Source organism: Danio rerio, chromosome 5 (genome assembly GCF_052040795.2).
Source record: "Danio rerio strain M-AB ecotype USA chromosome 5, GRCz13ab, whole genome shotgun sequence".
NCBI classification, from domain to species: Eukaryota; Metazoa; Chordata; class Actinopteri; order Cypriniformes; family Danionidae; genus Danio; species Danio rerio.
Genome location: NC_141025.1, coordinates 48,207,564 through 48,231,245, shown reverse-complemented (window position 1 = coordinate 48,231,245; position 23,682 = coordinate 48,207,564). Strand labels below are relative to the sequence as shown.

Sequence of the window (23,682 nt, the reverse complement as noted above, 5' to 3'; positions counted from 1 at the left end):
CCGTTCAGGACATGCATGAAAAGATTTATGAAACAAAAAAGCACGCATTGACACACATTTGAAGCTATGTAACATGCTAATCAAAATACAGTCAGAAACTCATTGCAGAACATGCAGGAAGGTATCAATCAGTGAAATGTAACACGCATACAGATGTTTAAAAAAGTGTAAAAAGCTTACCTGGTCCAGTTGTTGAGTGGTATATGCAGAACAACCACAATATGTGTTTTATATTTAGCAACATCTTGCAGTCTACAAGGTGAAGAGAAGAATTACTGAATCATTGATTTGACAAATCCTCTGCTGAAAACCGAGCTGAATGACTGAGACATTTGCTATCTATTAACACTCACGTAGTATGCTGAAAGGCTTTACTCATCTGACTGAGACGATGTGGTGGTCATACAGAGTGTTTCCTCTCAGAGGGTGGGTGGCGAATGAGTATTCAGTTGCTCTAATCCCCTGCGGGGGGTGAGACTCAAACTTTTGCCACCGCACAACTACAAAAGCGGGGCTCACGACTACCCACTGACCAGATGAGTGAGAAAGCGACGTCTTTTATTGTGAAAGTCAATAGATGACTTGTAGGCTATAGAAATTTATACTGCTTACAATAACAGTATTAAAATAAATCTTTACCAGTAGAAATTATCTTTTTTTTTTCGTTTTCCATAAAACTACATTTATGAAATCATTGAGTACAACACTTCTTGTGCCCGCTACGAATTAATAACAATTATTGAAAAAAAGAAAGACAATAATTAACGCGTAGTGAAATACACCTAGCTGTGTAATATTTTCCAAATAATCTGACTCATTGTTTATTCTTTACAATTCTTATAAGCATCCTGTCTTGAGAAATACTCTCAACTTTTCATCCGCGCGCTTTTCAAATGTGCACGCGCTCTCGCATTCGCCTCTGGCGCAGCGCTTTTAATCAGTAGCCTAATTTGCCAGTTGCAAAAAGTTATGATATTAATCAGTTAGAGTTGTGAATGAATAGAAATTCAGAAGTGATGCCCTATTCTGTATTAAACTGCGCTGGGGATCTGGCTAGTCACGCCCAATGATGTATGCATGCAGCATCAAAGATGAGAAGCGTCTTTTGACACAACTTAGATTTTATACTTATATGTACACTTCAATGAGACAGGTCTAGGTTTCAATATTACAGAAACAAATGATTACTATTTGGTCGAAATACTGCAATAAAATATTCCTAATTGCAATACTAATTGTAACAACAATAATTAGACATTAGAATGTTGTAAGGTACTGGTAACAATCACATCTATACATTATTTTTCTGATTTACTGCAATGTAATATGTCGTGATGTGTTTTTTAAAACGACAAACATTTTGTAATTTATCACAATCACTTTAAGTCCGACATGCCATTACATAGCCTATAGAACATGATTAAAATAGATGAATGCAAATATTTACCTTTCTTTGAAAGTTATAATTCCAAACGCAAATAAACGTTCCTTAATCCCAGTTCACAGTGAGTCCACATGAAACCATCATGCGCGTCCTTTTATCAGTTATAAAAGTGCTTTTCCTTCACTTGTTGAATCTTCTTGGACAAATTTCCACTTGTAGATTTTTCTTCGTTGCTTGTGATGATCCGGACACTAAATGCAAAACGTTAACACTACATTCAAATCCATTTTCCTCCCTAAATAACCTCGTCAAGGATTTAGAGGAGGGGCTCAGTGGCCACCCGAAAAGTGAGTAGACACCAGCCTAAATAAGGGAGGTGCGGGGAAAGTGACTGGGACACACGTAGGTGACCCAACTTGACTGCAAAAACACTTATAAATGCAAGAACAGAACATTCACAATTTAACAATAGAGCGTCACTTTGCCCTTATTACGCCCTACTATAGAACATTAGGTGAACATTACCTTGATTGGCTATAGGCTAAACTGTTGTGACAAAAAAAGACTGTTTAAATAAGCGCCATATATCTATATCATTTTCTAATAAATGAATAGGCTTAATAAACAAGCAAATGAATAAATAAATAAATAAATAAACAAACAAATAGTTCCCGTTAGATTTATCAACTTAAATTAAATTTTCTGAATAGGATATCAAGAATTACTCAATCATAAAATAAAATAAAAAAAATTCTACAGGAAGTGCATTATATTTATAGTCATGGATATGGAATTCCCTTATTATGAAATATAATCCTAGATTGCGCTATTTGTGCTGCGCAGAGTTGCGCCTCCGCACGGGGGAGAGACTGCACTGGGTGATAAGAAAGAGCACCTAGATTCTCAAAAAGTTTATAAGGTCAAACAGAACATTGAGACAACAATCCATTACAAAATAATAATAATAATAATAATAATAATAATAATAATAATAATAATAATAATAATAATAATAATAATAATAATAAAAACAATCCTATAATTGAAGAGTTAGGATGCAAAAACCTCTAAAGTGTCATCTGAAATTTCCATCGAAAATGAAAGATTTCCTCAGCCTCCTTTGTTTACGTTGAGATATTTCACTTTTAAAGACCAGGAAAAGCATTATTCTTTGCCATAAAAAACTGATATTACCAAACATACACATAGGAGCCTAATAAAAAAAAAAAAGCTCATTTTAGAGGAAAATTTTGAGGTTTTTGTATTCTATTTTGTTTGTTTGTTCGGTTATTTTTTTGACAATATTGAAGTATATAAATTAAATAAATACATAAATAACTAAATGAATGAATAAACATGTGTAGCCTACCTCAGGTCTTGGTAATCAGAGACAGCCTCTACTCTCCTCATTCACTTTTTGTAATTTAGACCTCCACGTCAGTGTTATCATTAGCAATATTACATGTCTTTACAAGTTATTGTCTGACATATTGGTAACTGTAATTGCCCTCATTTATCAAGATAGTATCTGCAAAGCATGGCATGGCTAAGCAATTTTTCAGATTCAAATTGTTGACATCCCCAATTTGAGCCCAATTTGAGACTATTTTTTTTTTCAACACATTTCTAAACACAATGGTTTTAATAACTTATCTCTAATAACTGATTTATTGTTATCTTTGCCATGATGACAGTAAATAATATTTGACTAGATATTATTCAAGACATTTCTACACAGCTTAAAAGGCTTAACTAGGTTAATTATGTTAACTAGGCAGGTTAGGGTTATTAGGCAAGTTATTGTGTAATGATGGTTTGTTTTGTAGACTGTTAGAAAACAATATATATATATATATATATATATATATATATATATATATAGCTTAAAGGAGCTAATAATTTTGACCTTAAATTTGTTTGTTTTTTAACTGCTTTTATTCTAGCCAAAATAAAACAAATAAGACTTTCTACAGATGAAAAAATATTATCAGACATACTGTGAAAATGTCCTTGCTCTGTTAAACATCATTTGGCAAATATTTAAAAAAGAAAACAATTCAAAGGAGAGCTAATAATTCTGACTTCAACTATATAGGTTTTTTGTTTTATTTTTATTTTTTTAAATAATGGTATTTAAATATTAATTGAAATAATTAAAGGTTATCAATTAATGTAAGGACATGTAATACTGTGCAAAACACATTATGCCAATGCAGAGTCCTCGTAAATGGTACCAACATTTTTGTTTGTGTGTGTAATTACGATCGTTTTGCATTTTTAAAAAAAGTGCTTAAAACCAATAAGAAACAACTATAAAAGAAAATACATTTGCATATAAACATTGTCACAATCTAGCTGTGTGAAAACTAACCTCTCGTATATTGCACTGTGTTCTTTACACACAATTCCAGTTCAATGGACAGCATTTGAAATATTGCCGTTTTATTTGGACAAATACACTGTAAAAAATCCTGTTTGCCTTGAATTTTTAAGCTGAATCAAATTAACCTCAAGAGTCCATTGAACTTATATTATGTTAAACTGACTCAAAACAGCTTGCAAAACTTGTACAATTACGTTACTACATGATCAGTTTTAATAAATTTCAATGAACTAAAACATGTGTTGTCATGACCAATTGATCATGTAATTCAGATTTTACAGACAACATTTAATTAGTTAATCTCTAAACTGTCAAGGATGTGCACTTCCAGGTCAGTGCTTTTCTGGCTTACTTCCCTCCAAGATAACAGATCTAACAATCAACTGAAAAAGCTCACTCACATGGGTCAGTGCTTTAACCATTATTAGCCTCCATTTACACCAAATCTCTAAAATGTCTCTCTGACAGATCAAACTAAATGGGTTACAGTTCACTTAGACATTCTAGGGATCATATACTTGGCAACAGCATATCAATTTGTTCGACTAAACCTAACTAAAACTCAAATGAGACTTGGCGTGGAGTTGCAAAGTTACTTATCCGGACCAGATTGGAATAAAAAGTGTAACAAATAGTGAACAAGAAGTGCAATACTGGACTCAAATAGTACAGAAATGATGATGGTGCATGTCAAATTTAAACGGTAGGGTGACTTTTAGATTATACACTAGCAAGTTCTAGTTTGCTCCCTTTATTTCCAAAACACAAAGGATAATACACTCTTTAGGTCATTTCACACAGACAAACCAATAATTCTCAGTCAGTGACTCAACCAATGCTTCCTAAAGACACAAAATGTTAGCTCAAACCAGATGATAAATCAAGAACTCCATATTGAAACCGTCATTTTGTTCAAGAGCTGTTTTAAGGATCTTTTGTGACCACCAATGTCTGTTACATTTGTAATTATGTAGAACAATTACCAGCATAAGAAAAGTACAAGATGCGTGTGTGTTGTCACTTTCCCCACCAACCCTCACTGTTTCTGTCCAGACATGCTGGATAATCACAGGACTTTTGTTGGATAAACAAAGCATAAATACAAACACAATAATGCTACTCCTATAATTACAAACTATGACTGTGTTAATACACTCTCCTCAAGGTTCATACAGTGTGGCAGTCGTTTCTGGACAGGTCTATCAGTAATGCTCTGTTAGCTCCATTTACAATTTCCTAAACACATTAAAGGTAGTATAAAGCTGGCAGACGGAGAATGCTCTGGGGTTAATTTGCACTGTCATGTCTGTGGAAAGCAGAAACTACATCACAATGAGCGTATGCTTCTGAAACAGCTGTAAATCACTGAAGCAGATCAAATAAAATAAAGTAGAAAATTATCAGTGTTAAAGGTGTTGGAAGGGTGAAACAAATCCAAAAAATAATTTAATTTAAAATGACTCTTATGGTAATTTGATTCAACTTACAAATTTAAGGCAACCAAAATTTGTGTAGGAGTGAAGCTAAAGAATGAATACATGAAAACTTTTATGATAGAACATATAAAACAATTAAATATTACATAAGAGCTGAAATCTGATGTATTTTGGTTCATTACAAAAATAATTCTGAAACTAATTCTTACAATTGTTACAGTTATAGTATAGATTCTGATATTATCGAAATGCTTATAGATATTATGGTGGGGAAAAAATTCAGCAAAAATGTCTTCTATTTCTAGTTCTAATAATTCTATGTATTCTAGTTTCAATATCTTAAAATTCCTAAATCAAGAAGCATTTTCTAGATGAGCAAGTCTTGTTTTCAGAAATAATATGTCAAAATGAAGAGAGTTTTTCCTTACAATAAGCAAAATAATCTTATTTAAAAGTAAAAGCAAGATTATTTTGGTTACTCCATTAGCAGATTATTTAGCTTGTTTTATCGAAAAAAAAAAGATACTTATTTTGACATATTGGGTCCTATTACACCTGGCACAATAAGGCGCAATATGTGTATGGTGCAATTTGTTGCTCTTTTCAAACCAGCACAACCCTAATCTTCACTTTTTGCACTACGTTGTTTAACCAGTTAAACAGTCATCAACTTTCGCTTTAAGATTTAAATGGCTAGCATTGCACCAGACCCCCAAAAATGGTTTTCTATAGAATCTATATTTTTTGCACATATGCATCACTTTGGTCTTTATTCTACTGTACAAATGTTATTTACACTTAAATACACAGTATTTTGAATACCCAAGCTATTTTACATTGGTTCATTTTCATATTTTTCATATGACACATGTACAAGTCATAGCTCAAATGAAAGCTCTTGCCGGTGCTCATACGGTTCTAGCATTCTTTTTACTCACTTATATTCACATATCAAACAGTTGCCAAATGAATCGCGGTGTTTCCATGCAGAAGTGAAAACAATACATTTATGATCACTAAGCAGCCCCAGATAGCACAGACAGCTGTCATCTCTTAACTTATGCTGTGCGCTTCAGGGCCATTCTCCCTTTTTGAGGTGATGTGCATAAGCAATCCTTTTATATGTCTGATGTGGTCCAAACACAGTGAATTATGTTTGATCAAACAAAAGAATAGTAAAATATGAAAACAATGATCAATCCCTGTCTTGTATAGCACCTCTCATCAGTTGGAATACAATACATTTTGCATAGATTATGGTAGAAAGATTTTTTCTTTTTTCCTATGATTACAGACATGTGCAGGAACCACCAAAATTAATTACAGCAAGCTAGAGCACACAGAACCTAAAATGTACACTTTCAAATTTGAGTTTATAAAAAAAAAAAAATACAAGCGCTTCTTTTTTTAGGTGTTTATGATAACACAGAAAACATATACAGTTATTTTAAACACTTTTAATAGTGTTTTATGAAAATTCAAAGGGTTTCTCTGCATGTGGATTTAGGAAGAATTTTTGAATTTGGGTAGGCAAAATCCAGGCGGAAATCCCAAAAAAAAAAAACAGCAGAGTTTAACTGGTTAATGCTTTTGCACCATGTGCTTTAGATTTTGTGCCTAAATCATTAAAATAGAGCCTATTAATTCTGAAAAGAAGACAATATTTATTATTTTAAATATTTATTTATTATTACTTGAAAATGCTGCTTGATTTTAAATTATTTGGATATATCTTGATGTTTTGACTAGAAACATTACAAAAACTTTAGAAAATGATTTTGTATTATTATATTTGTATATATTTTTTGCAGTTACCAGAAGCTCTACATGAAAGTTCCTAAACAAAGATTGAACATATTGAAAAGAGTAAATAATTCAGCCTTATTTAAAAAAAAAAAAATTACATGCAGGTCCAAATGACGTGGTTATATGCAAATCCAATTGACATGTGGTTTTTATTTATTGTTTAATACATGCACTCACAAATGTCAAAAGTACAATGCGTTAATTATATACAGTATTTTTGATCAACTCCAAAGAAATATTTAGCTTGACTCACAATAAAGAAAGCTTATAGCATTTATATAAGAATATAGCTTTTGCTTGTAGGACATAAAAAAGTGGTCATAAAGTGTTACACTACTAAAAAGAAAGGGGAAATCAAGGAAAATTATAGATGTGCAAATACAAGCTACATTAGCTAAAACTTGAACATAATACAGTGAATATCTAATACAATTTATAAAATGGGACACAATGTCAAAGATTAATTTAGCTACATAAATTAAGCTACATTTTAGCGTTACACTTTAAAAAGCTTTATTGTTTAACCTCAAATATGGATAAAACGTGGGTACGAAAAAATACAAGTAACCAAGTGAGTGGGTTTTCACTGCAAAAATAAGATTTTATCGTCCTTTCTATTACATATTGAGATCACCGCAAGTACACAGATCTATCTACAAACAACAAATCTTTCTTGTCTACCCTTTGATTGTGTTTTTCTGTTGCCTTTTATTTACAAATTTGATCATTGGAATGCTGACAAATGCAAATTCAATGCATTTGTCTTTTTTTATCGGTTACCATCACAAATGAAGTCTACATTCAGTGTTTCTTTACATTAACTCTGTCCTTACATTGACAAGTACTTGCGAAGCTGTGCTCATTGTCTCTGTCCGCTTGCATCTGTCATGCTGCTCACACTTGCAGGAATGTCCCCTTTGCTTCAGTCAGTGTGGCTGTAAAGCAATTAAAGGGTAATTAAGAGGGTCGCTTATGTGCGGACTTGGGGGAATAACGCCTAGAGCTACAGTGAGGATTAAACCTATTGGTGAGACCTAAACCTATATTTGAGTCCAAAGTAAATATTACATTTACAGCATATAATAAATATGTAGGTTAAATAAATAACACAAAACTGTAATCATGTTTGGTTTGAAGTTAACTAAACTCTATGTACACACTAGTCAAATAAATGTAGTTTTAATTTCACATTAAAAACACTGAACTATTTTCTATATACTGTTGAAGACACAATTATTATCCCTCTTGCAAAACTGTTTATTTTTCATCACATTTTAAACAATAGTTCTAATAACTAATATGGAGTAACTTTAATACAATCTGATAATCTATTGTAAATAACTAATTTCTTTTGTTTTTGCCATGTTGACAGTAATAAAAAATTACAGTTTGGCAAGATGCTACACTACCTGACTGAAGTCTTGTCGCCTATCCAAGTTTTAGTAACAACAAATAATAACTTGACTTCTGACCTAGCTTCGACAAAAGTCTTGCCACCTAACAGAAATAATGTACAGTATAAAGTCATGTTGCAGTGGAAAAAGATAGACAACAAGACTTTTGTTAGGTAGTGTAGAACTCAGCTTACTGTGCAATTTAAAAGCTTTAAAAAGCTTTAAAAATTAATAAGGCTGAATAGGTTAATTAGTATAGTCGTTGCATAACAGTGCTTTGTTCTGTAGCCAACAACAAAAAAATATATATATATTAAAAGAATAGTAATAATACTTTAATAATTTCCTGTGAGGGCTAAACATATTGACCTCAGCATTGCAGTATATGCATGTGTAAATTGTTTGTTTGTTTGTAATTATGTGAGCAATTACCTAAGAGTGGTTTGATCTTCATGGCAGTGATTAATGTGTTTCTGGCTGTTATATGCTTGGTATCCCTAACTGGCAGAGTGTGTAGCTTCATTTTCACGCATGAGTTGACCATCAATTGACCTGAACCCGACAGAAAGTCTTTGATATGTGCTGAAGCAGGTAGTGATTTCCCTTAGGGTCAGATGGTGGAGATACTCCACTATCTGCATCAGGTCTCAGAAAGTCATGACTTTTTTGTGGGAAATTAGCTTGGTGAAACTGCATGACATATACAAAATTATCCTAAACATGGTCAAAATATAGCCCTGAGAAAAATGACTCTGTAAAGTTAGCAAATACCTAATAGTCTATCTATGATTTTTGTAGTGATTATTATGTTTCTGTCTTCTCATGTGTTTGGTAGCCCTTACTGCAGAGCGCATGGCTTCATTTTCACACTTGGAGTTGGCCATCAAGTGACCTGAACCCTATTGAAAGGCTTTGAAATGAGCTGGAGCAGATAGGGGTTTCCCTCAGAGTCAGATCGTGGAGGTGCTCCATTATCAGTACCAGATCACAGCCAACAATGACAGCAACATTTGATGGAAATAAGCTTTGTGAAGACAAACTTGAAGACAAATGAATGTCATAATAAAAATAAATGTTATCCTAAGCATTGTCACTATCAGACCCAGAGGAAAATAACTCTGTGAAGTATTTTCAGACGTTCACCAAAGATGTTCATTGGGTTAAGGTCATGTTAGCTCACAGTCTCCACGCCAGATAAATAAGATCCAGCCCCAGATGCCAGATCTTGACAGGAAATGTCAGTTTCTATAGGTATCTGGACAACAAGTCAGCAGAGTTTCCAATACCAAAACCTGTTAACCAGTATTCAACTGAATTAACAGTCTACATTCAATATAGGAGTTGACTGTAGAAGAAAGCCAGAGAAGAACAGAAGCAGAAGACAAAGTGATAATAATAAAAGAGCACAGCTTATTGAAAAATCGTAGTTTTAGTACACTCTCCTACTTCGTCTGAACAGTAAAAATATAACAAATGTTGTTATACATCAGGCCACAAGGCCTTGAATTAAAGACATACCCCCATATCTCCTATTAGTGTAGAGGATCAGTCATGGAACATCATCACTATAAGACTAAACAATGGAAAAAGCACTAAAGGCAGAACAAGTAAAAAAAAACATATATATGTAGTTAAGCCTTTAAACGTCACTTTAAGCTGTATAGAAGTGTCTTGAAAAATATCTTGTAAAATATTATTTACTGTCATCATGAAAAATATAAAATAAATCAGTTATTAGAAATTAGTTATAAAAACTATTATATTTAGAAATGTGCTGAAAGAATCTTCTCTCCGTTAAATAGATATTTGGGGAAAAAAATAAATGGGGATAATATGTCATTTAATATATATATATATATATATATATATATATATATATATATATATATATATATATATATATATATATATATATATATATATATATATATATATATATATATATCAAAGAAATAAAATCAATAAATTATTAATATAATAAATGATAACCATAAGTGAATTAAAAATATGAATCAAATAATTTGATGACTAAAAAAGATTTATATATGACTATATAGAATTGATTTCATTTAAAGCACACACGTTATCACAAATTTCTGATTCTACAGTCATCTGATGGTCAATTGATGTGTAAAAACTAAACTTTCATTTACAGTTTCAGCCTCATTAATCTTTGTATTGTCATCCTGAAATATGACTGTGTGATATTACTTCTGACATGTTGCAGTAGTCGATAATGGGCAAACCTCTAAGTGCAACTGACATTTCTTTTTAAATTGATTATTTTCCTCCGTTTGTGTGTGTAGGGTAAATTTCAACATTTAAAGGCAAAGAATATGTTCTTTTTATGCACATGCAGATTTGATAAAATGGTCTGGCAAGCAGTGGTCAATACAGGGGCAAACAGATGTATAAGGGCAATCCAGAGTCGTAGTCAAAATAACAAGCAGATGGTAACAAGGCAGGCAGAAAATAGGATTAAACAAATAAACAAGACGAGGATCAAAAACACGGAAAAACAAGACAAAGGAAAATGTGTTATAGTGTCACTAAACAGAAAACAAGACTCAGCAATGAGTGTCTCAAAGTGAGCTGTATATATGTGTGTGTAATCAGTACTTGAGCAGCATCAGCTGTGTGTTTGCAATCAGTCAGGATCTGAAACGTGTGTGTGAACGGAGTGCATGTATGGAGTTGTAGTCCTTGAAATGGTGGATTTGTAGTCCATTAACGTTTGTGAGTGTTTTCCAGTGATCTATGGTGTTTTAGATCGCTGGTGATTGTGACAGTGAGAGAGAAAGAGAATGTGAGTCCAAGTGAAAACCAGCGAGCAAAGCTGTGTGCATTGTGTGTGCGCGCACAAACATAAATGTAGTCACTTTCGACCAATCAGCTTTCTTATATTTACAATCACTCTCATTGATCAGTGATTGTTGTTTCACGCGCAGTGAGCAGTGAAAATAAATAATGGCATAGTGCCCTACCTGAATAATATTTGTATTTTAAAAATGCCAGAGGCAGTTAGGCATGTATTATTATTTTAAAACCACAAGTAAATCTGATAATGAGCCTGATTAAAAGAGATCTTGAGAAGATGAAACGATTCAGAAATTTGATCATATTTTTTGTATTAATAACAAGAGATATACGCTGATACGTGACCTTCCGTTGCTTCAATGTCACTTCTCACTTGAGTTTGGTTGTTAAACGCAGTTTGCGGACCGAGACAAAGTTGTCAGCGATTCTCCTATAGTGTAAAGTCATGCACTGTGAAACTTCCTGTCACAGATCCATCTTGCAGTGTAAAGATAGTCAGATAGTCATGCAGTGTGAAAACATGTGATATGACTACTTTAAAAAAATCGTGCAGTCTGAACTCGGCATAAGTGAGTGAATGAGTGAATGAGTCGTGTTCAACCTCTCCACTTTCTCACACAGAGCAATCTTCTGGACAGAAGACTTAAGTAATACTTTTGACTAAAACTTTAAAGGAGTATCTCCTTTATGCACTTCAGGGTGAAGCAAAGGTTAGCCAAACTAGTGTCCAAGGATAAATTACAGCAGCCTGTAGCGCAAAGGGAAATCGTTTTGTGATTTAGGAGAGATTGACCTAAGATAACCCTAGTGGCTCCACCAACACCATTCTGCCTGTTTCTGTGACCTCCAATTCAGGCTTTGACACCCTTCCAGAGCAGCAGTAGATCTAACATTCCACAAACGCAAGGGTGACAACCAATTACATCCACTTCAATTTGGCTGAGAGAAACGATTACTCAGTGGTTTTGGAGCCATTGTGCGCTAGCGTCAATGGGATTCTATGGGAAACACACCATTTAGATTGAGCCTTATAGATGTGCTCAAAGTCATCTGCTCCTACAATCATTTGGAAAAATTGAGAGTATCAGTGATTTCAGTGTGCATGAATGATTTTGAAGATGTGACAACATGGTAAACAAATTTCCTTTTCATAACCTTCACAAAGGTCCAGTTGTTGTATTTTGTCAGGGCTATGTGTATGTACTTTGAGCATTACATCAAGTATTTCACATGAAGATGTTTTACTGAGCTCATGGAGCTAATTTCCAGGGTACTGAAATACAGCACAGAAACATCACGTTCCTCCCTGGTTCCTGAAATGACTCAGAAATGGCTTCACATTCCCTGAAAAAATATGACAAATACCAAACATGTTCTCTTATGTAGTCTCTCCTACTCCATGGCTTTGTGAAGGACAAAAAACATATATTACTGTGATATAAATGCCTTAAATGTAATAATAGTATATATCTATATGCATATTAATAACCAAGTTAAGAATCAGATGAAATTGTTCACTTCCATTACTTGCTTTGTTTATTTCCAAGCTGTCTGTACATAGGAGTTATTAAATTGCAAGTGTTGCCAACAATTATTCTTTGGTTACTGAATTTTAGTTGGAAAGTTTAGTTTATATCTTGCGAGCTCGTCTAATAACCACAAAAAGAGGCCAGGCTTCAACAACGATTAAAGAACACTGACATCCCACATCCACAAATGACGTAGAAACTTTAGGGGAAGCCCGTTTGGTATTTAAGCAACCAACACTGCGCATAAAAAAAACAATTAAAATCAGTCAATGATCATTCAACAGCACCCCGCCCAAAATAAAAGATGTTTGTATGTTGCCTTGTGTAAGTCATTCGCTCTCATTCCTGATTTATTGAAGACTCAATGGACCATATACTGCGTTATTTCCAAGAAGTCATCAGCAGGAGCACTAGGAGGGGTCGTCTTCAGCCCTACCATAAAAACATTGTGTTCGTCTACTCATCAGAGAGGCTTTTCAGTGAAAGGCTCTTGTCCGATTAACAGTCAAACAGTTTTAATGACCTTTTACTTATGAGGCCCTTTGTTGATATAAACACACTCTAGAGATATTAGTCACCAGATTAAACTGATCTTATTCTGCCTTCGAGTGCTATGAAAAAAAGTTCTGCTTCTCTCTTCTGATGTAGCAAATTATAATTTTGTCAGCAATCAAGTGCTTTCTTTATATAAGTAATTAGTAATCACCAGACCAATCTCAGGAGGAGTTAACTTTGTCACATCTCAGAAAAGGCTAATTCATAGGAATTCATTAAATTGCGAGAGTTCACACCTAGCTGATAATCAATAAAGTGTATTTGTCATGCTGTCCCGGGAGAGAGCCCTGAGCTTGTGATATCCTTGAGCCCAGGGCTCCCTCCTGTTAGGAGGGCGAGAGGGGAGTTCGAGCTCAGGTAGGTCTCGGGAACTCCCCTGTTTGTCGCCGCGCGAGAAATGTAAACTAAGCTTGTCTTGGGTGATAATTTGGTTTAGTTGATCAGCTATGGTTTAAGTTTTTGAACGGTGGGAGAACACCGTGGAACCCGGGGAAAACTCACGCAAACATGGAAAGAACGCATAAACTCTGCATAGAAACACCAACCAGCCCGATAGAAGAATGGGCCAGTGGTGTTCTTGCTGTAAGGCAATGATGCTAGCAACTGGGCCACCTTGTCGCTCTATTGGAAAAAAGGTGGAAGTAGAGGTGGAAGGAGGGGAAGCTTCAAGACGAAGATAACTGGAGAGAAAAACTCTGGTTATTTATAACGCTTCTGTAATAATCTAATAAGGCAGATTACGGAGCGAATGAGGAGCCAGCCGTGTTGATCATAAGCACGTGATCCTCTCGAAATTAGTTTATAAATAAACCACACTTCATTCAAAAATATAATGTAATGCTTTTTAATGGAGACCTGCACTCAAACCCCACCCCTAACCAAACTTTTTATTGGAGGAAATCATACACAACGCTATGAATGAGTTTGTAAAAAATGAATTCAAATTAGCCATTCAATCAAAAAGTTATAAACTGCCATGAGACAGTTGGAATGGCAAACGTTCACTACCTTTAACATTTTGGATTTTGGTCAAAAATGCCAGTTGTGCTGTATATAAAACACACAGTATGCATCAAATGGGGTATATGCACAGCTAGTGTTTCTTCCCATACCGATACACTTCAGATGAACGGTTAATGTGACTTTTTTATTTTTTTATTTTATACGTTGTTACTTTTACAGCATTGATGTTGTAATGTAATTAAAATACAATCTGTTAAATAGACTTTTGCATTCATTTAGTTGTTCAAGCGTAAAACGAGATGAAAAGCTGTTTACACGCACACGCCCGCCAGGATTAGCAGGAGAGCGCAGAAACTCAAGTTGAAAATACTGGGGTAAAATAAATGTTCATATTTTAAAGAAATGGGAGGGGGAAATGGAATTTATTGCAGTGCTTCTTGCACATTCTGAGGCCCACTTTATATCGTATATCAATCAGGAAGTGTAGATATTTTGATTTTAAAAGAAAACAAAACTTAAACATGCCGATTTTGTAACTGCATACAGTTCACTGAAAGCCTTTGACCTAGGTTACTGACAAATTAAAAGTCCTTTTACATATACCCTATTCATATTTATACATAAATAAATAAATATATATATATATATATATATATATATATATATATATATATATATATATATATATATATATATAATTAAAAAAAACAATTCACTACATCAATCACTCTCCTTTCAACCATGTTTGTGCAAGCTTATGACACTTTCTTACTTAGAAAAATCCAATAGTTGCAAATACAACATAGCATTTTATTCAGATTAATCTCTGATGTCCTGTTTGCACATGTCATTGACACATTTGCTAATACGATCAAAAGAGTACAATGATGAATTCTGGGCTCTGGAACAGTTTGAGCTTGTCCACTTTCCTCCATTTCCAGAGGCATGATATTCCCCAAATAATTTATGTAAATAAAAATAGGTCCCAAAATGGAACCTTGTTGGATCCCTTTATATATACAGAGAAAATCAAATTTGAGATAAACACACTGATTTAAGGTTGGATTTAAGTTTAGGCACAATAATCTGTAACCAGTCCTAATGTCACTAATCCTTTTCCCAAAACACAAAAATTCTAAATGCTTTTTAACGACCAAAATGCATCCTAATATCAGGTGTGTATACAGTGTGCCAGAGTGGAGCCTAGTAAAACAAAAGGAATCATTACTCTAATACGTGCAACAACTGAATCAGGTATTGGGAAACATGTACAACATTTTAGTTTCCAATGAATGAATAAATGTATGTATGTATCTATGTATCTATGTATGTACGAGTCTGTGGTCTCAGCTACCAGCTCAGCTGCAAATAAAATCTTTCTGTTTAGAAACTCAGACGTTTCCATAAAATTAAGACATTTACAAAGTCTGGCATCATGATGCAGCAACAAAAAATGCTGTGGGGAAAATAAGATAGTATCATGTCTTATTCCTCCCTCCCTCAAACACCCACAAGTGACAAATGAACCTTGTTCTGAGATGATTGACTCCATTAAATCAAGCTTATTTTTTTCTGTTTGTTTGCCTCTCTCACTTGTCCATGTAATCCCGTCCTTTAAATTTTGACAGCTTAGAAACATATTTCCATTCCCGTGCCATGTAAACAGAAAACCCCATGCAGTGTCAGACACATACACAAACAACATGCATAGATTTTTAGGAGGTTCAGTACGATTGGTGTAGTTTAGGTTGACAAACTAAAAATCATATATTTCTAGTGAGTTGGTGGTCACCACCTGATATGACTGTTTCTTTCATGTCATAAGCCCTGGGCAAGTGACATTACGCAAGGGAATGAGGGCCTCTCAAAAATACCTCATGGTCTGAAGCTGCTTATAGGGAAATGAAGTCAGCTTGTAAGCACAGGGTGGGAGACATTTTAGTCACTTCACTGTGTTCTTTCAGCACACACAGAAGAGATTTTTTTAGCGTCTCTTTACCAAAAGCTGTCATAGATGGATAATACTATACAAATAGTTAATACTAAAGTTGCGCAAACAAATGAAAATAACAAAATACACCATATAATCTAGTATATAAAAATATGAGTGAAAAGAATTATGTTTAAATAGGTTGACAAAAATACAAAATGAAACAACAAGTCACTACATTTTAAAAAGAAATACATTAGTTTTCTATATCTATTAAGCGGTAGGGCAATGATGAAGATACATGGCAACTGATTATTGTTTCTTTAAAGGGCACCTATTTTACCCCTTTTACGAGATCTAAGATAAGCGTGTGGTGTCTCCAGAATGTATAGGTGAAGTTTCAGCTCAACATACCCATCAGATAATTAATTATTATATATTATATTTATTATTTTGTTGTCTGAGTACATTGTAGCTGTTTTTGTAGCCTGTGGCTTTAAATGCAAATGAGTTGCTTTTCTCCCCCCACCGTTCCTACTTGCATGTCAGCTTTTCATCATGCGTTAAACCAGATAAACAGCACAGTGACAGACAGATGCGGATGAAGCTGAAATACAGCTCAATAGTCAAAAATACCAAGTAAGTTTATTTGATGTTTTTGTGGTGGAGTTTATTCAAGCCTTTCTGAAACGATGAGTCACACACAAATGCTATTTGCAGTATACACGCACACACACACACACACATGTGCACGTTTACTAACAACATATGGCTGTGAATATCAGTTAAGAATTACATATATCTTTATTAAAAACATGCTGTTTTAAAAACATTTTAATCTTATAAAAATCACAGAGAGTTGTAACAGATATTTAAATCCCAGTTTATTTGCCAAAAAAATATGCATGTTATTATGGAAACATGGCATCTGTCAATTAATTTGGAGGGCGAGAAAATCGCAATCCCATGTCATGTTGCCATGGGCCTCAAAATCACTGGGGTTTGGGTCTTGTTTTAATGTCTGTATGTACAAAAAATATGTATGTATGTTCTTAAGTCTTCAGGGTACAGCAGGTCTATTATGATTATAATAAACACTTCAACACTTCAAAACATCATTAAATAGTTCTCATGTTTAGCCCACTTTCACTGGCCTAACAGACTTTACAGCTGAAGTAGCCTTATCTTAGCCCTTGTTTCACTCTCCTCTCATCTACAGCTCTGAGATGTTCATATTCTGACATAAGCCCGATAAGCTAACTACAGTATAGCAGCAGTCAGGTGTGTAACATTTGCATAAGAACATTGTGAAGTTTGGAAAAGGTTGTTTTAAAGACATTTAATGATTTAATTTGATCCTCTGAAATACTTGTATATGCAGAAGAACTTTGAATTTTCCAGTAACCTGGGTCAAACGTTTCGGGTGAACTGTATCCAGTTACAAAATCGGTGCGTTTAAGGACTGTTTTCTTTAAAAATCAACAACCTTCACTGCCTGATTGATATACGTTATAAAGTGGGTCTCAGATTAAAGCACTGCATTAAATTCCATTTTCCCTGCCATGTCTTTAAAACATGAACATTTATTTTATCCCAGTATTTTTAAAGGATTTCCTGCACTAGCCTGCTGCTCCTATAACTATTAAGCATGTAAGCAACTTTTCATGTTGTTTTATAGTTGAACATTAATTATAAAATAAACTATAAACATAAATTATTGCTGAGGTCTGTTTAACTGATTTTATTTTAACTGCATCACAACAGCAGTGCTGTAAAAGGAACCATATAAAATTGAAAAAAGTCCCATTAACTGTTCACCAGAAGTTTATCGCTATGGGAAGAAACACTAGCTTTGCATATACCGCATTGTAAGGTATGTTATTCCTCAATAACAACCAAATAACTATTAACATGGGCTCATCTGGTAATATAAATAATCTTTAGCCATTATTGAATATATTCCTTTATATACAAAATTTCCTTTGATAAACTTTATGCTTAATTAAAGACCTAATAAATTATTTTAGCTCTGATTAATGTTCTGTTTAATTGTTTAGTTTTGCGGCAAGAAGCCATTTATTAAATGGGATAAATACAAAATACTTATTAAGAAACAAACCAAATTAGGTTTCTTTAGGATTGACTTTTCGTTTGACCCTAACTACAAAATAAATATTTTATGAAAATTCAGCTTTGAATTATAATTATGATTTTTTTTTATTATAATCAGACAGCAATTATGCTAAATAAAAACAACTTTTCAAAACATTTCACTTTTTATTTTATATATTTGATCACAAAAAAAATGCAGCCCTAATAAATAGAAGATACTTTTTTCAACACATTTAAAATCATAATATTAAAGGGCACCTATAATTGAAATATTCTTTTGGAAGCTGTTTGGACAGAACTGTGTGTAGTGTGTCCACAGTCCACATATTGGGGTGACAGAAACACAATAAGCCTCCTTTTTAAAATTTCCAGATTTTAAAACGGGGTCTAAATTTCTCCCATTTTGACGCATAGAAACTTTATAACATCATTGTGTGTGGCTCATCGTAGCAGAAAGGCTTGAATTAACGCCACAACAATACATCAAATAACTGAAAGTTCTTATTGTAGTATAGGAGATCTGCTTCATTCGTGTCTTTCACTGTGCTGCTTATGCATGAGACATAACAGGAAAAGCTACACCAAACATAGAAATAGTAAGCAATCTCTCTGGCTCTGACATGCACGTGGGAATGGTGGGTGGGGAGAACATACTTTTTTGCATTCAAGGAACAGGCAACAAAAAACAGCTACAAATTCAAAACAGCTCAAATTTCCAATATGCACAAAGGTTTAATAAATAATCTCAAAACACAAAAGACATATCTTAATTCTTGAAATAGGGGTAAAATAGGTGTCCTTTAATGTGTCCAAATTCAAATAAAATCACATTGGAAATGTAATCTGACATAATTTTATGCCAAAACAAAAATTGGGTGTTTCACATTTACCTAATAATACTTTACAAGAGTGTGACAGGTTGTTACATCCCTTTCCCTTTTTGTCTAGGGTTGGGGAAGGAAAATAACAAAGAAAATTTTTATTTAGAATTTGAGAAAAAGACCGAATTAATGAATTGTGTATAAATTAAATAAACAAAAATTGAGGGAACACTTTAATCCTGCCTCAGAAATGTGAAACAACCACAAGAGTAAACTTAAATATTTTATTACTTGGTTCTAAATCAATAAACAATAAATGAAGCATAAATCTTCAGGAGAAGGATTAACCAAAACAACAAACAAAACAAATCTAGCTAGGGGGAGTACTAAATAACCTAGTTCCAGGTAAAAGAAAAGAAATGAAACAACAAAGGCTTTCCTCAACTCCCTTACTATGAATAAACTGTCAAAAAAGTACAAAAATAAAAATGGCACCCTCTCCCTACAGCTTCAATTTGTAAATCAAAATGTCAAGAAGACAAAGAAACAATACAATTACCTTTTAAATACCACAAAAGAGTATATTTAAATCACACAACTTAGAAAACAGACACACGGCTTGTAAAATTCCACAATCCAAAAGAAAAACCAAGTTTCTCAAAAGACAGAAGTTAAATTGAACCCAATAAACTTCTTTCTATAATCAACAAGATCAATACCCACAACCTATGACCACAACAACCACAAGTCTGGAGCAGGGGAGTTGAGGGTTGAGGCACACTGCTCTTTTGTAGCAGCGCATTACTGCAGCATGCTCCAATGGTGAGCATCACCTGGGCCCAATCAGCTCTACCTAGTGAGCAGGCAGAGAAACACAATGAAAGAGCAAAAGAGAAACACAACATAACCATAACCCAATGGGCAATAAACACACGAATAAACAATTATGATAAAAAAATACATCCAAGGGATGTAACACAGGTTAAATAATAAAACACGTTATCCTCTTACCAACTCTATCTCTTTATAAACTGTATAAGCAACTGGAAATCATGCTAAAATCCTCCCAATAAACAGAATCAGAGAAGTAAACAAAGCCTTTATCCCAGACACATTAGACAATGGAGTTTGCGAGTGACACCCACTACTTGTAGACAAGAGAAGAAAAACATAAGCATTACAGTGTGCTCATTACAAATACATCAAGACGTGATAAACCACTCTTTTAACAATGTTCCCCCTGGAAGGAGAGACCACCCAGCTACATAAATAATGTCACTTTAGTCCAGGACTCTGTTGATCCACTACAGAACATTAGAGGAACTACTGCTCTTTTATAGGGAACATTTCCTACAGGAAACCTCATATCCTCTAGAACAGCGGAACCCAAACTTTTTTTCGTATGAAGGGTCAAAAACCAACTATCACTGAGAGCCGTGGGCCGCAGGTAAATATACCAAACTATATTACATTAAAGTTGCTACAGTATATGTAATTTCCTAAACAAATCAGTAGTATCTGGATTCAGACTTTATGATGCAAGCTGAGATTGCATCACTCAGCGATGCAATGTCAGACACTCAATGCACTCAAATGGAGCGTGTGAGGTCACTGTGAGGGGTAGCGTTAGGGGTAGCGTTAGGTGTGGGCTTAGGTGAGCCCATTAAAAAGCATTGGATGCAGCTCAGATTGCACTGCACTAGGTCTGCATCCAGACCCCTCTCAAATAAATAGAAAACATTACTTTAAATTGTGTTACCTAATGCAGTATAAGTCTAAAATAAAAAATAACGGGTTTGTTAGCTCAGCATATTAAGCTGTCAGTCAAAAATGTAGGGGTAAAATTTGACTCTGATTTGAAATTTGACAATTAGATTACAGCTGTTGTTAAATCTAGCCTTTTTCAATTAAAACAATTAGCAAAAATAAAGTGATACATACCAATACCACAGTTTGAGACAGTGATCCATGCTTTTATGACCACTTGGTTAGATTACTGTAATGCACTGTAGGGAGTAGCAGGTCACCTATTGGCTGTTTACAAATGGTGGAAAATGCTGCAGCATGCCTGTTAACTGGTACTTGCAAATATGACCACATTTCCCTCGTGTTAGCTTTGCTTCAATGGGTGCCATTCATTGTAGAATACAGTTTATGATTCTTTTACTTGTTTTTAAATCACTAAATGGTTTTGCCCCACCTTATTTGTCTAAGCTAATACACAAGCCCACTCGTTCTCTCATTTCAGCTCATCAGCTTCTCCTGATTGTGCCAAAAATGAAGCGTAAGCTTAGAGGGGATCGTGCTGTGGCGGGTTCTAGATTTTGGATTGATTTGCTGCCACCTGACAGACAGGCCTCTTCTGTGTTCTCATTTAAGTCCAAGTTTAAAACTCATTTGTTTTCATTGGCAATTGACACCTGATCTCAATACCTAGTTATTTAATTTTAATATGCCTTTTTAGGTAGTTTAGCTATCTTTTATCTTGTATTTTATAGACTATTATGCTTATTTTGTTGTATATATTCGGTACAGCACTTTGGCTCATTTCTTTTTTTTTTTAAGTGCTAAAGTTCTACACTTTAAAATGCTATGTTGATTTGAACCAATTTTCATTGAATTCTTCTCTTTATTAAAGGTTTAAATGTCATTTAGGGTTGTCCATATTTGACCACGAATCGGGTTAAAACGACTCTAAATATCTTTATTTTCGTGAGTAGTTTAAAAGATGCTCTTACTTTATTCATGTTTTTCTTCTTTGTTCTATCAACAGACAAAATTGAATGAGAGTAAGAAGAACAGCAAAAGAGAGACAGGGTGTTGAGAAATGTAATGCTCCTTCATTTAATTCAAACTTTTAAAAACAAAATATATTTAATTGAGAAATAGCAAAAACACAACACATAATTTTCAACTCAACACAAATTGTGTACATCCTTTATCGATAAATAAAATGTAAAATCATGTCTTATTCTTGCTTTTATAAGCTGATTAAAAATCAATTCAACTTTATAATTAGTAGCATAAAACATATTCTGCCTTCTTCCAACCACTAAGCCAATGTGCCGCCCCTAACGTTTCTGTTTTTAGGAAAAAAGTTATAAAGCTGTAATTCAAAAAAATAATCAGATATTAAACTTTTACAACTGATTTGTACAGAAAACATAAGAATTGTATAATTTATTCTCAGAAATGCAAGAAAAAAAATCTAAATTGTGATATAAATTTTACCCTACACACAGAAATAAAGATGCACATGCTGTCACTGAGGTGGTACCTTTTGAAAAGGTACGCATTTTTACTTGAAGGGTTCATATTTGTACCTCAAAAGTATATATTTATACCTTCAAATTTTAAGAGGAACACTTTTGTACTTTGTAGATACTAATATATACCCTTGAGGTATTAATATGGACCTTTTAGGTACAAATTTGTACCTTTTCAAAAGGTATCACCTCTGTGACAGCTTGTGTACCTCTATTTCTGAGAGTGTATGACAAAGTTTTGTTTATAGCTTTTATAGATTTCTGCACAAACTTCTGCACAAAAACAAAACATATTACAAAAGACACATAATTTTCAACTCAACAAAACATTTTTGTATGCTTCAAATGTCTTCAAACTTGCCTATATCCTTGACACTTGTCAATTTGTTTGTTTGTATAGTTGTACATTTTGTCACCTTAAAATTATAAGACTCTATCTGACATTTATGTCAAAATTGAGTTATTGTCATATTCTTATCAAATGACAACTTATTTACACTATGGGATTTTTATAAATAAGTTGTTTACATTTCAATACTTTTTATTTAAAAAAACAAATGTTACACAAATACCGTTCGCTATGGAATGAAAAAAACTTTAAAGCTCAATATGTCAAAATCATTCAGAACGCAGATAGAACCTTATAATTCCAAGGTGTTGATTTGCATTCACTACTTACTTATATATTTAAAATATATTTATTATTTATTTTTGGCTAGTCTCTGTAAATCTGTTGCACTTTAGAAGCTCAGTCACGAAAACAAATAAAGCAATAAAGCTCTTTCTGATTCTGATTCATCGATAAATAAAATGTAAAATCAAGTCTTATTCTTGCTTTTATAAGCCCATTAAAAATCAATCCAACTTGATAATTAATCTTAAACAAAATATTCTGTCTTCTACTAATATATATCTAAATGTTCGCTAGTCCAATGTAAAATTTACAAAACATCCTTGGAGAAAGAGAGAGAGAAGGGAGCGAGAAGGAGAGAGGGAGCAAGCGAGTGAGCGCACTCATCTGAGTAATAGGAGACTCTAAGTCATCTTGTTTAAACAGAGTAAGAAGTGTTTATGACTCCCTGCCTACTCTTCTCAAACAAGGCCAGCCTGGGAGGATGCACTGACCCAACATTGCTTCTCAAGAGAATAACTAGTGCTAACACACGCATGCACAAATTCACTTACAGTATGTAGATTCAAAATACATCATAGTCGAGACCAAGTGTTTTCATGATGTTCAAAGTGCCTTAAAGTGCATGCACAGTAAACATCTGCACACACATCAT

General features: G+C 33.8%; 2 protein-coding genes across 2 annotated transcripts in view; both read right to left on the bottom strand.

Moving 5' to 3' along the window:
- The window catches only part of vcana (versican a), a 62,726-nt gene extending 61,069 nt beyond the window's left edge, over positions 1-1,657 (bottom strand). The window contains exons 1-2 of the mRNA XM_087251160.1: positions 1,448-1,657; positions 181-252 (exon numbers count right to left, since the gene is read on the bottom strand). Of these exons, the coding sequence (XP_087107286.1) occupies positions 181-244 (64 nt within the window). The 5' untranslated portion in view covers positions 245-252; positions 1,448-1,657. The remainder of the gene's footprint in view (positions 1-180; positions 253-1,447) is intronic.
- iqgap2 (IQ motif containing GTPase activating protein 2) overlaps positions 1-23,682 on the bottom strand; it is a 457,800-nt gene that overhangs the window by 102,612 nt on the left and 331,506 nt on the right. The window lies entirely within an intron of this gene.